The sequence below is a fragment of the Macrobrachium nipponense genome, chromosome 34 (genome assembly GCF_015104395.2).
Source record: "Macrobrachium nipponense isolate FS-2020 chromosome 34, ASM1510439v2, whole genome shotgun sequence".
Lineage (NCBI taxonomy): Eukaryota > Metazoa > Arthropoda > Malacostraca > Decapoda > Palaemonidae > Macrobrachium > Macrobrachium nipponense.
In genome coordinates, this window is record NC_061095.1 from 17,632,728 (window position 1) to 17,644,965 (window position 12,238).

Below are 12,238 nucleotides of genomic sequence, written 5' to 3' on the forward strand. Positions count from 1 at the left end.
GTAAAATACGTTATAAAACAATAGTAAATTGTCTAATAGATGGCGCTGTGATCATCAGGAGATCGCCCATCTAATGAGCAGATACGTTACAGAGCAGGCGAAATTACAATGGGTAAACCCTCTCTGTTCTTGCGTCAATAGTTCAGAATTAATTACAGAGTACAGACTTAAGAAAGGGGACTAAATAAGACTCCTATTGCTACGTAGACGGAAGAGAAACACGATATCCTCTGGAAAACTTTATGAAAAGGTACTACAACCATTTAGAAATTCTTTTATGCTAGACATAGGAAACCTCATAATGTATTTCACTTCTAAATGTACATCTTTGGTATGTCTTAGCGTGTTTTTATTCACTGAATGCGCGCTGATGTGTTTTTGATTATTTCAAGTATGAACGTTAAAAAAACAGCTATCCTGACTTTAACAAGGCATTAAGATATATCTGCAAATAATTTCCTCAAAAGCAATTCACAGGCTAGCTGAGGCTTCTCAACTATAGTAGGTCATCTTTGCTTGTATTCAGTTTACGATTTTTATTTAACTGTAAAAAAAAAACTACGTAAGCAAGTTAAATGACACAATGAAACGAATTGCTTTCGCGTGTGTATGTCTCCAAAGAGAGTATAATAGAGGCATAATTAACTCGAGTAGAATATTGGTGTGTTTGGGCTGTAATCGTAGACTAGATAAGTCCATTATTCCGAGTTATTAAGGGGTCTATTTATTTTTCTGTCTTCAGAGGTTCATTTATGATATCTGAAATTATCATTTCCATACGTGTATAAAGTGCATATTTGATTAAAATTAGAAATTAAATGCCATAAACGACGACAGTTGACGTGGTTTCACACTATTACTTTCTGTCGTCTTTTGGCATTTGGGATTTTAACTAAACCGTTAAAAGTCATTATTTTAAAATATGTATTTGCTCGCACCCAAAGCTCTTTATGTTCGTTAAGTGCTGTCGTACAATCACTAACTTAACCACTTTTTCTGCCACCATTTCTAGCTTATTTGTAGAAATAAATGGTTTATTAGTTATTGGTGAAAGTTGTTGTCAAGATGCCAAACAATACCAAAAACAATATATACTGGAGAGCGCCTTTAAAAGGAAGTCATTGAGAAATACAAGTAAGTTTATACTTCTATTCTCTTTTGGTAAAGCTTTTGAAAGCTGCAAATGGACAGGAGCAGGACGGACAAAACATTTAGATACAACGACATTACCGAAAAAAATTGCTACGTCTCACAAACAACTCCTTGTCCACCCATCATGGAAGTGAAGCGTTCCATGTGAATTAAAAATTCACCATGTCATAGAGCGGTTATGAACGATCTTTTATTGAAATTTAAACCATTTTTATATGATTAAAATGTCAAAATGAATTGTTTTAACGACAAACATACATAAAAATCTAGAAAATAAAAACGAAATTGAATATTATGGCAGTGACGCGTTCCGAGCGAATTAAAAAAATCCCCCCTTTTCCACAACAATTTGGACCCATCTCTTACCTAATTTCGCACAATTTCGATGAGCCAAAGACTCTGATTGAATTTTCCAGACGGAAAATCAAAGCCAAACGCCATTTCAAAAAGCGGAAACAAAATCAAGCGTTGCGCCTCGTCGTCGTCTCGCGTCGACCATCCTTGAGAAGAACAAGCGACCATTTTGGGTAAGACAAGCTTCACTCGTATTCGTTAATTTCGTGCTGTAAAATGCGATCTATGTAATTTCTTTAGGCTCATTATTATGCCGCCCATTTACACGAAACAGTTCGTCACCTATTTCGTCGACAGCGGGCAGAGGAGGGATAAGATTGTGATCGTGGGGTCGCCCATGTCCCACTCGGAAGCTGAGGAGCGCCGGAAAGCCGTAAGTCCGGAGGCCATGTTTCTTGGTTTCGTTTACTTTTAAGGGTCTTTTTCAATGCTCTAATTGCAGAAATTTTAGTAATTAACCCATTTCGTACTTATTCATAATGTAGACTGCTACAATTTTACGTAAACATAGTTGACTTAGACAAACAGGAATAGACTCGTAAAGTCGTAAGTTGTCGGCCATATTTCTCTATTCATTTACTTTGGATGATCCTTTTCAATGCTCTAATAGCTGAAATTTTATTATTTAAACCATTCCGTACTTATTCATAACGCAGGCTATGCTGCTAGTTTTACAAACTAGTTTTACGTAACATAGGCCTAGACTAACTAGGGCTGGAATGCCTAAGTTGTCGGCCATGTTTTTCTAGGGTCTTTTTCAATACTTTATTGCTTAAATTTTATTATTTAATCCATTTCATACTTGTTTAGTCATAACATAGGCTATGCTGACAGTTTTACGCTATATAGACCTTGGGGACTAAGACTAGGCCTACCGATTCGCAACTCCGTAACCGTCGTCATTTTGCGTTACTTTTAATTCGTAATTTTATATGTATATTATTGTATTTTTCGAATCAGTAGGCTATATTTGCTATTTACTTTAAATATTTATTTAATGCATATTTTGAATTTCATTGGCCTAGGGTAGGCCTAAGTGGATCGTAATCCTCGTAATTTCGTGTTAATTCTAATTTTACTTTTTAATTCTTCGTTGTATGCTTATGTACTGTATTTCGAATCACGACGGGCCATAGTTGCTTCTTACTATTAATTTCTGATTATATATAGGCCTATATAGGGTAAAACATCAAAGCAGGCCAGCAGGCCAGCTACCATCAGTGCAAGCCACCCTCCGAAAAAGTACATTATAACGCGTCCTGACACCCGAGATGGGCATCAGTCGCGACTTGTTGTTGGTGAGAAACGGAGCTAAAGACCTCTACTCTCCTTTCGAAGTAAGTATTTTCCCCAAAGTTAGAAATTAAGGCCAAATTTTAAGATTTAAACAGATTTAAACAGAGGGTAACTGAAAATGGCGCCACGGCAGTGGAAATCTCACCAAAACGCTTTAGAAATTTTTACTTACAACTAAAAATGTTTCGAAGATTGACGCCATCTCGATGTTTACGGAGTCGCTTGTGTCAATAAATTTCCCATTTCCTGTGATAAATCCGCACACCACTTGCACCCACAGACGCTGGGGCACTCATCAACAACAAGCCAGGCGTAAATTAAAACAGCTGTTGGGGTAGAAGATGACGAGAAGCGTTCTCTTGGCTAATTTTTTTTAATAAGTAGTAAAACATCAATATTTTACATATTTATGATGATTAATTTGAAAAATATTCGTTATTGAAAAAGTAACTCGCCTCTGACTCAAATTTAAGTAATTATTTTTCTGAATTAGAACGTTCTTTCAAGTTCTGTATTATGACTCACGACATCTTGACTTTCGTACCTATTGTAAATAATTGCTATACTCAACTGTCATTGCAGAACAGTTTACCAGTTATTCGTGCAGATTGTTATCAGCTATACATGTATTGTTATAAATCGTAATGCGCATATATATCTTTATTATTTACTTTTTGGATATATGAAGATGTTTTACTGCTGGATTATCGCCTGTAGTGTGACGCAATCGTTTTCGGTCCATGGGCCTCTGTCTGTTTTCGCACCATAAGAAATTATGGGGCCGAATTTGCAATGACCAGAAAGTCGTTAAAAGAGGAAAGTTAGCATTGAGGGGCATATGTTTTGACTGAGAAAAATACAAATTTATTCAATAGCTAGCTTTGTAAAAAATACTTGGTTATAAAAACTTGATTGACAACTAAGCAGCATGTCTACTATGGGTTTTCAGAAGACAGTGCAAGCACGTTTTTGGGCAATACCTATTTCGTAACGAACACTCGTAACAGAACGAGATTTTGCTATAGTGCATTACACCCAGTGCCGTAATTTAAGGGTATCGTGAATCACTAATCGTAAAGAATAACGACACTTGTCCTTGTACCAAGAGACAAAAAACTCCATTATGCAGAAATGGATACGAACACGCGTATAAAGCTCCACCTACCTTCTCCACCCCCACCCCCCCCCTCCACCGCCATCCCTTTTCTTCTTTCGTTCCTCCGCCTTCCTTTCTCTCTCTCTCTGTTGCCATTCGGCATGTGTTGACCCTCCAAACTGGGTATAAGACTACACACAAAAACGTTGAAATTTGGTGAAATTAGGCTATGTATTGGAAGTATATATACATAAATATTAAAGCAATTTTATCATTATTGCATTACTATGACAACTAGAATTCATGGAAACAGTTTATAATAATGGAAATGGCGTTATGTGTGAAGCCCCCTCCACTAATGTGGGCAACAGCGATGATTTTGCCATTCTTAGCATGCAAACATTAAGCATGCAAACATTAAAGGTACATTTATTTCTGGCATACGATTATTTAAGAAATTCAAAATACTAATAAAGACTGAAATCAATGAAAAGTGCTAGCAAAAACAAAAAGCAAAAAAAAAAAAAAAAAACAAAAAAAAAAAAAAAAAACGTAGTCGTTCCTCTATGCACTTTTCGTATTCGTTCCTCTATGGTTTTCGGCAGCCAGATGTACGAAAACGTTAGAAACATTTGATTTATCTACGTTAGAAATATCTGTAATTTTTCGGGTAATTTGGTTGCTAAAAAGGGATAATATACATGAATTAAATCAAAATTTTTAAATAACAATGTAAATTTAAACTAAATAACGAGTAAAGTAAACAGTTTTAGGAATAAAACTTTGCAGTTTCGTCGTCTGTCGTCGTCTGCTGTTTGTAATTGTGTTTATGGCGCGCGCTTAGAAACAGGAACAGCAACGGGTGTTTAAAGTGCAATGTGGAGTGAACTGAGACCAAAATGTGTATAATAACAATCAAATAAGCACTGTGGAGTTTCAGTTGTGATGGCAGTAAGGATAAAACCGCCGATTACAAGGTAAGAATGAATTCAGTTCCAACCATAACCCCGGGAATACAAGTTTCATACTTTCACTAATATAGGCAACAAATGTTTGTTTTATTGTGCTGATTACAACTTTGCAATCTTGAGTAAGATCAATAAACGTTACATACATACGCTAACATTGTTCAAATGAGTGCTGGGAAGGCTGGGGAAAGATGGTGTCCGTCACTGATGAGAAACGTCCATGAAAAACGTAGCCGCCTATTGGATTTCAAAACTGCCTTGAAAACATATTTTAAAATTCGAAGAGCTCACATGCTTATTTTAGTTCGTATGGGGCTTTCATATATCACAATATGTTGACGAAACTTCAGTCTTTTAAATGGTATGCTTAGAGTTGCAATTGTATTCATGTTTCACCAATTAAATATCGAGTGAATAAGACCCGTCCACCGTGATGAGGGTTGGCCTGAAACTGATGTTTTTCCCCCTATGGATTACTGTTTATTTCAAATTAACAATACCCTAGGCTACTATAGGCCTAAAGCAGATTAGGCCCTTATGCGACATCCAATATTACTAGGGTAAAAAACCGCATGGTACAGGGGTGGACCATGTACGATCAAAGTGTACAACCCCAAAAAAAGTATGTTAGGGTAAAACATCACAGCAGGCCAAATAGGCCACCTACAATCAACGCTTGCCACCCTCCGAAAAAGTACATTATAACACGTCCTGACACCGGAGATGGGCATCAGTCGCGACTTGTTGTTGGTGAGAAACTTAGCTAAAGACCTTTATTACTCTCCTTTCGAAGTAAGTATTTTCTCCAAAGTTAGAAATTAAGGCCAAATTTTAAGATTTAAACAGAGGGTAGTGAAAAGGGTGGCTACGGCAGTGGAAATCTCACCAAAACGCTTTAGAAATTTTTACTTACAACTAAAAATGTTTCGAAGATTGACGCCATCTTGATGTTTACGGAGTCGCTTGTGTCAACAAACTTCCCATTTCCTGTGCTAAATCTGCACACCACTTGTACCCATAGACGCTGGGGCACTTTCATCACAACAATCGTAAACCAACCTCTTACCAGCACTTATTCAAGGGGACTACGGCATTCTTTGCGGCGTTTTGCGCTCTTCAATTGTTTATCAGTGTTGTCAATTGGTATGTGTTTACCCTCCAAACTAGGTATAAGACTTACACAAAACCGGGGAAATAAGTGAAATTACCGTATCTATTTGTATTATATATAGGGTAAAATATCACAGCAGGCCAAGCAGGCCACCTACAATCAACGCTAGCCACCCTCCGAAAAAGTACATTATAACGCGTCCTGACACCGGAGATGGGCATCAGTCGCGACTTCTTGTTGGTGAAAAACTGAGCTAAAGACCTCTACTCTCCTTTCGAAGTAAGTATTTTCTCCAAAGTTAGAAATTAAGGCCAAATTTTAAGAAAATTTGAAACAGAGGGTACTGAAAATGGCGCCCACGGCAGTGGAAATCTCACCAAAACGCTTTAGAAATTTTTTACTTACAACTAAAAAAATGTTTCGAAGATTGACGCCATCTTGATGTTTACGGAGTCGCTTGTGTCAACAAACTTTCCATTTCCTGTGATAAATCCGCACACCACTTGTGCCCACAGACGCTGGAGCACTTTTATCACAACAATCGAAACACGATTTCTCACCAACAAACAAGCCAGGAGTAAACAGCTGTTTTGGTAGAAGATGACGAGAAGCGTGCTCTTAGCTAATTTTTAAATAAGTAGTAAATCATCAATATTTTAGATATTTATGATGATTAATTTGAAAATATTCGTTATTGAAAAAGTAACTCGACTCTGACTCAAATTTAAGTCATTATTTTTCTGAATTAGAACGTTCTTTTAAGTTCTGTATTATGACGTCACGACATCTTGACTTTCGTACCTATTGTAAATAATTGCTATACTCAACTGTCATTGCAGAACAGTTTACCAGTTATTCATGCAGATTGTTATCAGCTATACATGTAATTGTTATAATCGTAATGCGCATATATATCTTTTATTATTACTTTTTGGATATATGAAGATGTTTTACTGCTGGATTATCGCCGTAGTGTGACGCAATCGTTTTCGGTCCATGGGCCCTCTGTCTTTTGTTTTCCGCACCAGTAAGAAATTATGGGGCCGAATTTGCAATGACCAGAAAGTCGTTAAAAGAGGAAAGTTAGCATTGAGGGGCATATGTTTTAACTGAGAAAAATACAAATTTATTCAATAGCCAGCTTGTAATAAATACTTGGTTATAAAAACTTGATTGACAACTAAGCAGCATGTCTACTATGGGTTTCAGAGACAGTGCAAGCACGTTTTTGGGCAATACCTATTTCTGTAACGAACACTCGTAACAGAACGAGATTTTGCTATAGTGCATTACAACCAGTGCCGTAATTTATAAGGGTATCTTGAATCACTAATCGTAAAGAATAACGACACTTGTCCTTGTACCAAGAGACAAAAACTCCATTATGCAGAATGGATACGAACGCGTATAAAGCTCCACCTACCCTCTCCCCCCCCCCCCCCCCTCCCCCACCACCCTTTTCCGCCACCTTTCCAGGTCCCTTTTCTTTTCTTCCTCCGCCTTCCTTTCTCTCTCTCTCTCTCTCTCTCTCTCTCTCTCTCTCTCTCAGCTCTCTCTCTCTCTCTCTCTATCTCTCTCTCTCTCTCTGTTGCCATTCGGTATGTGTTGACCCTCCAAACTGGGTATAAGACCTACACACAAAACGTTGAAATTGGTGAAATTAGGCTATGTATTGGAAGTATATATATCATTTTCATTATTGCATTACTATGACAACTAGAATTCATGGAAACAGTTTATAATAATGGAACGGCGTATGTGTGAAGCCTCCACTAATGTGGCAACGATGATTTTGCCATTCTTAGCATGCAAACATTAAAGCATGCAAACATTAAAGGTTACATTTATTTCTGGCATACGATTATTAAAGAAATTCAAAATACTAATAAAGACTGAAATCAATGAAAAGTGCTAGCAAAAACAAAAAAGCAAAAAAAAAAAAAAACGTCGTTCCTCTATGCACTTTTCCGTATTCGTTCCTCTATGGTTTTTTCAGCAGCCAGATGTACGAAAACGTTAGAAACATTTGATTTTATCTACTTTAGAATATCTGTATTTTTCGGGGTAATTTGGTTGCAAAAAAGGGATAATATACATGAATAAATCAAATTTTTAAATAAAGTAAATTTAAACTAAATAACGAGTAAAGTAAACGGTTTAGGGAATAAAACTTTGCAGTTTCGTCGTCTGTTGTCGTCTGCTGTTCGTAATTGTGTTTATGGCGCGCGCGCTTAGAAACCAGGAACAGCAACGGGTTTAAAGTGCAATGTGGAGTGAACTGAGAACCGAAATGTGTATAACAATCAAATAAGCACTGTGGAGTTTCAGTTGTGATGGCAGTAAGGATAAAAAACCCGCCGATTACAAGGTAAGAATGAATTCAGTTCAAACATAACCCCGGGAATAACAAGTTTCATACTTTCACTAATATAGGCAACAAAATGTTGTTTTATTGTGCTGATTGCAACTGCAATCTTGAGTAAGATCAATAAACGTTACATATATATATGCTAACTATTGTTCAAATGAGTGCTGGGTAGGCTGGGGAAAGATGGTGGCCGTCACTGATGAGAACCGTCCATGCAAAACGTAGCCGCCATATTGGATTTCAAAACTGCCTTGAATACATATTTTACGAAGAGCTCACATGCTTATTTTAGTTCGTATGGGGCTTTCATATATCACAATATGTTGACAAAACTTCAGTCTTTTAATGGTAATGCTTAGAGTTGCAATTGTATTCTTGTTTCACCAATTAAATATCGAGTGAATAAGACCCGTCCACCGTGATGAGGGTTGGCCTGTCGTGATATTCTACCCTACATACATATTACAGCAATTTTATCATTACTGCATTACTATGACAACTAGAATTCATCGAAACAGTTTGTAAACGCATCGGCGTATGTGTGACGCTCCACTAGATTGGCAACGATGAGTCATTTTTCCTCACGTCGTCTGCTCGTAAGTATACATCCGAAACATTTGTAATTTTGGGGGTTAATTTGGTTGCAAAAAAGGGATAATAGACATGAATTAAATAAACATTTTGTTTTGAGTAAAGTTAAACTAAATATTGAGTAAAGTAAACAATTAAGGGAATAAAGCTTTGCATCTCATAATCAGTGTTGTCGTCTGCTGCTCGTAACTGTGTTTGCGGAGTGAGTGCTTAGGAACCAGGAACCACAGCGTGGTTCAAGTGCACTGTGGAGTGAATTAAGACCAAAATGTGTATAATAACAATCAAATAAGCACTGTGGAGTTTCAGTTGCGATGGCAGTAAGGATAAAAACCACCGATTACAAGGTAAGAATGAATTCAGTTCAAACCATAACCCCGGGAATAACAAGTTTCATACTTTCACTAATATAGCGCAACAAATGTTGTTTTATTGTGCTGATTACAACTGCAATCTTGAGTAAGATCAATAAACGTTACATATATACGCTAACATTGTTCAAATGAGTGCTGGGAAGGCTGGGGAATGATGGTGGCCGTCACTGATCAGAACCTTCCATGTTTCAAAACTGCCTTGAAATCTTATTTTACGAAGAGCTCACATGCTTATTTTAGTTCGTATGGGGCTTTCATATATCACATTATGTTGACGAAACTTCAGTCTTTTAAATGGTATGCTTAGAGTTGCAATTGTATTCTTGTTTCACCAATTAAATATCGAGTGAATAAGACCCGTCCACCGTGATGAGGGTTGGCCTGCCGTGGTGTTTTACCCTATAACGCGTCTTGACATTGGAGATGGGCATCAGTCGCGACTTGTTGTTGGTGAGAAATGGAGCTAAAGACCTCTACTCTCCTTTCGAAGAAAATATTTTCTCCAAAGTTAGAAATTAAGGCCAAATTTGTTCATGAAACTTACCCAGCAGATATATATATAAGCTGTATTTCTCCGAAGTCCGACAGAATTTCAAAATTCCTGGCTCACCGTCAGTGGTCGGCCAGGTGGTTAGTACCCATTCCCGCCGCTGGGCATGGCGGGTGTCAGGAACCATTCCCATTTTCTATTCAGATTTTTTCTGTCGCCGGTGTTGATACAACTGTTTTCAAAACACCTCCGTCTAGGATTTTCGAAAACTTCTCTGTTACTTGAGTATCCTGTTTGTTTTTTTTGGTTATCGAACGTGGATTGTGACTAGGCTTACGCTGATAGTGGATTGGATTTGAATTTGGTTTGGTTTTTTCCTGTAACTAAGATGTCTGGGACTAGTTTATCTAGCACCAAGAGTGTGTTGTATGGAAGGTTGTAAGGTGAGGCTACCGAAAGGTTCGGTAGACCCACACACAATATGTAATAATTGTAGAGAAAACATACGTGTGTTATAAATGACCGTTGTAAGGAGTGTGAATGTCTGTCTGATTCGGGTTGGAAGGCTTATGAATCCTATGTGCGGAAATTGGAGCGTGATAGGATACGGAGATCTTCCTCCATGAGTGTATCAGTCAGTAGAAGTAAGGGTAGTAAGGTTTCTCCTACTATACATTCAGTAGTTGGTACACCTAAATCTGTTGTGCCTTCGGGCCCTGAAAATGTTGTGCCTTCGGGCCCTGAAAAATCAGTGGAAGACAATGCCCTTTCTACGATTCTGGAATCAATACGTAACCTAGAATCTAAAGTGCTCGCTTTGGAGGGTAAAAGCATTATTAGTGAACAAAAGTGCAGTGAAAGTGCCCCCAGTGTTGTGAGGGGCGTCAGATCGGCCCTATAATGCCTCTAGGCCTGGACCTCTGTCGAACTTCCAAGCCAGGAAGACTGACATGTCGAAAGCCGCAGGAGGGTTACGGGGAACCCCCACCGATCTGGCGTCCCTTCGGCAGACCCTGTAGACGATCCCCATTCTGCAAAGAGTGTGCGAGTGCGCGTATCCTCCGCGAGTGGCTTTTTCCGTCCTCGGAGGCGTCCTCCCCTAACAGGAGTTGGAGCATGATAAACGCTCACGTCCTCTGAAAAGAGCTATGACGTTAAATGTCGCACTGGCGGCTATCGTCAGTAGTCTCTCAGAGGAGGACGCAGAGTCTCTTTGCGCTGCTTCTTCATTACGGGCTTCGCCTCGAGACTTGGATTACTCTCCACCGCAAAAAAGATCGAAAACTCAAGGTGTCGCACAGGCGCCAGAGTCTTCGATCGCAGTGAAGAAGACGCTTCACGTCCTTTTTCCCCTGTTGGTTTGCGGTCTTCACCGGAGAGTTTTGCTGCATGGACTCCTCAAAGGAGAATTATGATGTCATCTGACGAGGACGCCTTGGAGCGGCCTAGTCCGTTCTAAGAAGAGAACTAGAACGGGTCCTGTAAGAAGGGATAGGGCTTCCCCCCCCTCGCCCCTCGCCTTCTCATAGGATCAGTTTTTCTCCTGAAAGAATCTTCTACTACAAAGAGTGTTATCAGGTCGATGCAACAACAACTTGCTTCGTTGCTGGCGGAGAGAGAATCAGAAATTCGTCCGAGAAGAAAAGATGATAGATTACCGATTAAAAGATCTAAGAGGTCTCCTGCACGGGTGGACCGATCGTCTCTTTCGCCTGTGAGTACTCATTCTAGATTTCGTACGTCTCACCTGCAGTTGGAGAAAGTGCATGAGAAACTTCCTACGAGGAATTTTGAGATCGAAAGGAAGAAATTTCGCCCAGTCTCTCGAGGCTCGCTTTATACAAGAACGACGATCCTATGGTTGCGAAACGAGGCCGTCTACAGTCTGAGAAACTCGACGCTCCTAGTTCGGCTTGGAAGGAGCGGAGTGTTCGCAGGGACGCCTATTTAGACAAGAGGTACGCTCGGGGGGGGGGGGGGACAGACGTGAGCGTTGACGCTCACCTGTGACGCCAGGGCGTGGCGCTCGGCTGGACGCCAAGCGTGACGCTCAGCTGGACGCCGGGCTTGACGCTCTCGGCTGGACGCCAAGCTTGACCTCTGGACTGGACGCCGAGCTTGACGCTCGGACCGGATGACCGAAGAGAGACGTTCAAACGGACGCTTTGTTGCATATCCATCAGGTATCACAGCAAGGTATTAGTATGGAACCTCAACTGCAATCGGGCTTTCCGAAAAGATTCCCATCGAGAAAATGAGCAAGAAATTGGTACCGGCTCCGCTTTATCTGAATCTTTCGATATTAATATTCAGAATGCTCCTTGCACGTCAAAACAACGATCTTCATTAAAGCTCGGAGTGAAAGGACTTGTACCACCAGCCTCGGGAGTCCCCTTGGTCGCTCCTATAGATGAGGAAGGATTAAGTGATATTTCAGA

General features: G+C 39.5%; 1 protein-coding gene across 4 annotated transcripts in view; it reads left to right on the forward strand.

The window, feature by feature from the left end:
• The first annotated feature begins 1,534 nt into the window (after nt 1-1,534).
• LOC135207944 (uncharacterized) overlaps nt 1,535-12,238 on the forward strand; it is a 72,307-nt gene continuing 61,603 nt past the window's right edge. For 2 of the 4 annotated variants that reach the window (XM_064239920.1, XM_064239921.1), the window contains exon 1: nt 1,632-1,879. In XM_064239920.1, coding sequence (XP_064095990.1) covers nt 1,757-1,879 — 123 coding nt within the window. In that variant the 5' untranslated portion in view covers nt 1,632-1,756. Of the gene's footprint in view, nt 1,880-12,238 lie in introns of all 4 variants that reach the window. The other 2 variants (XM_064239923.1, XM_064239922.1) reach the window with 2 other exon arrangements.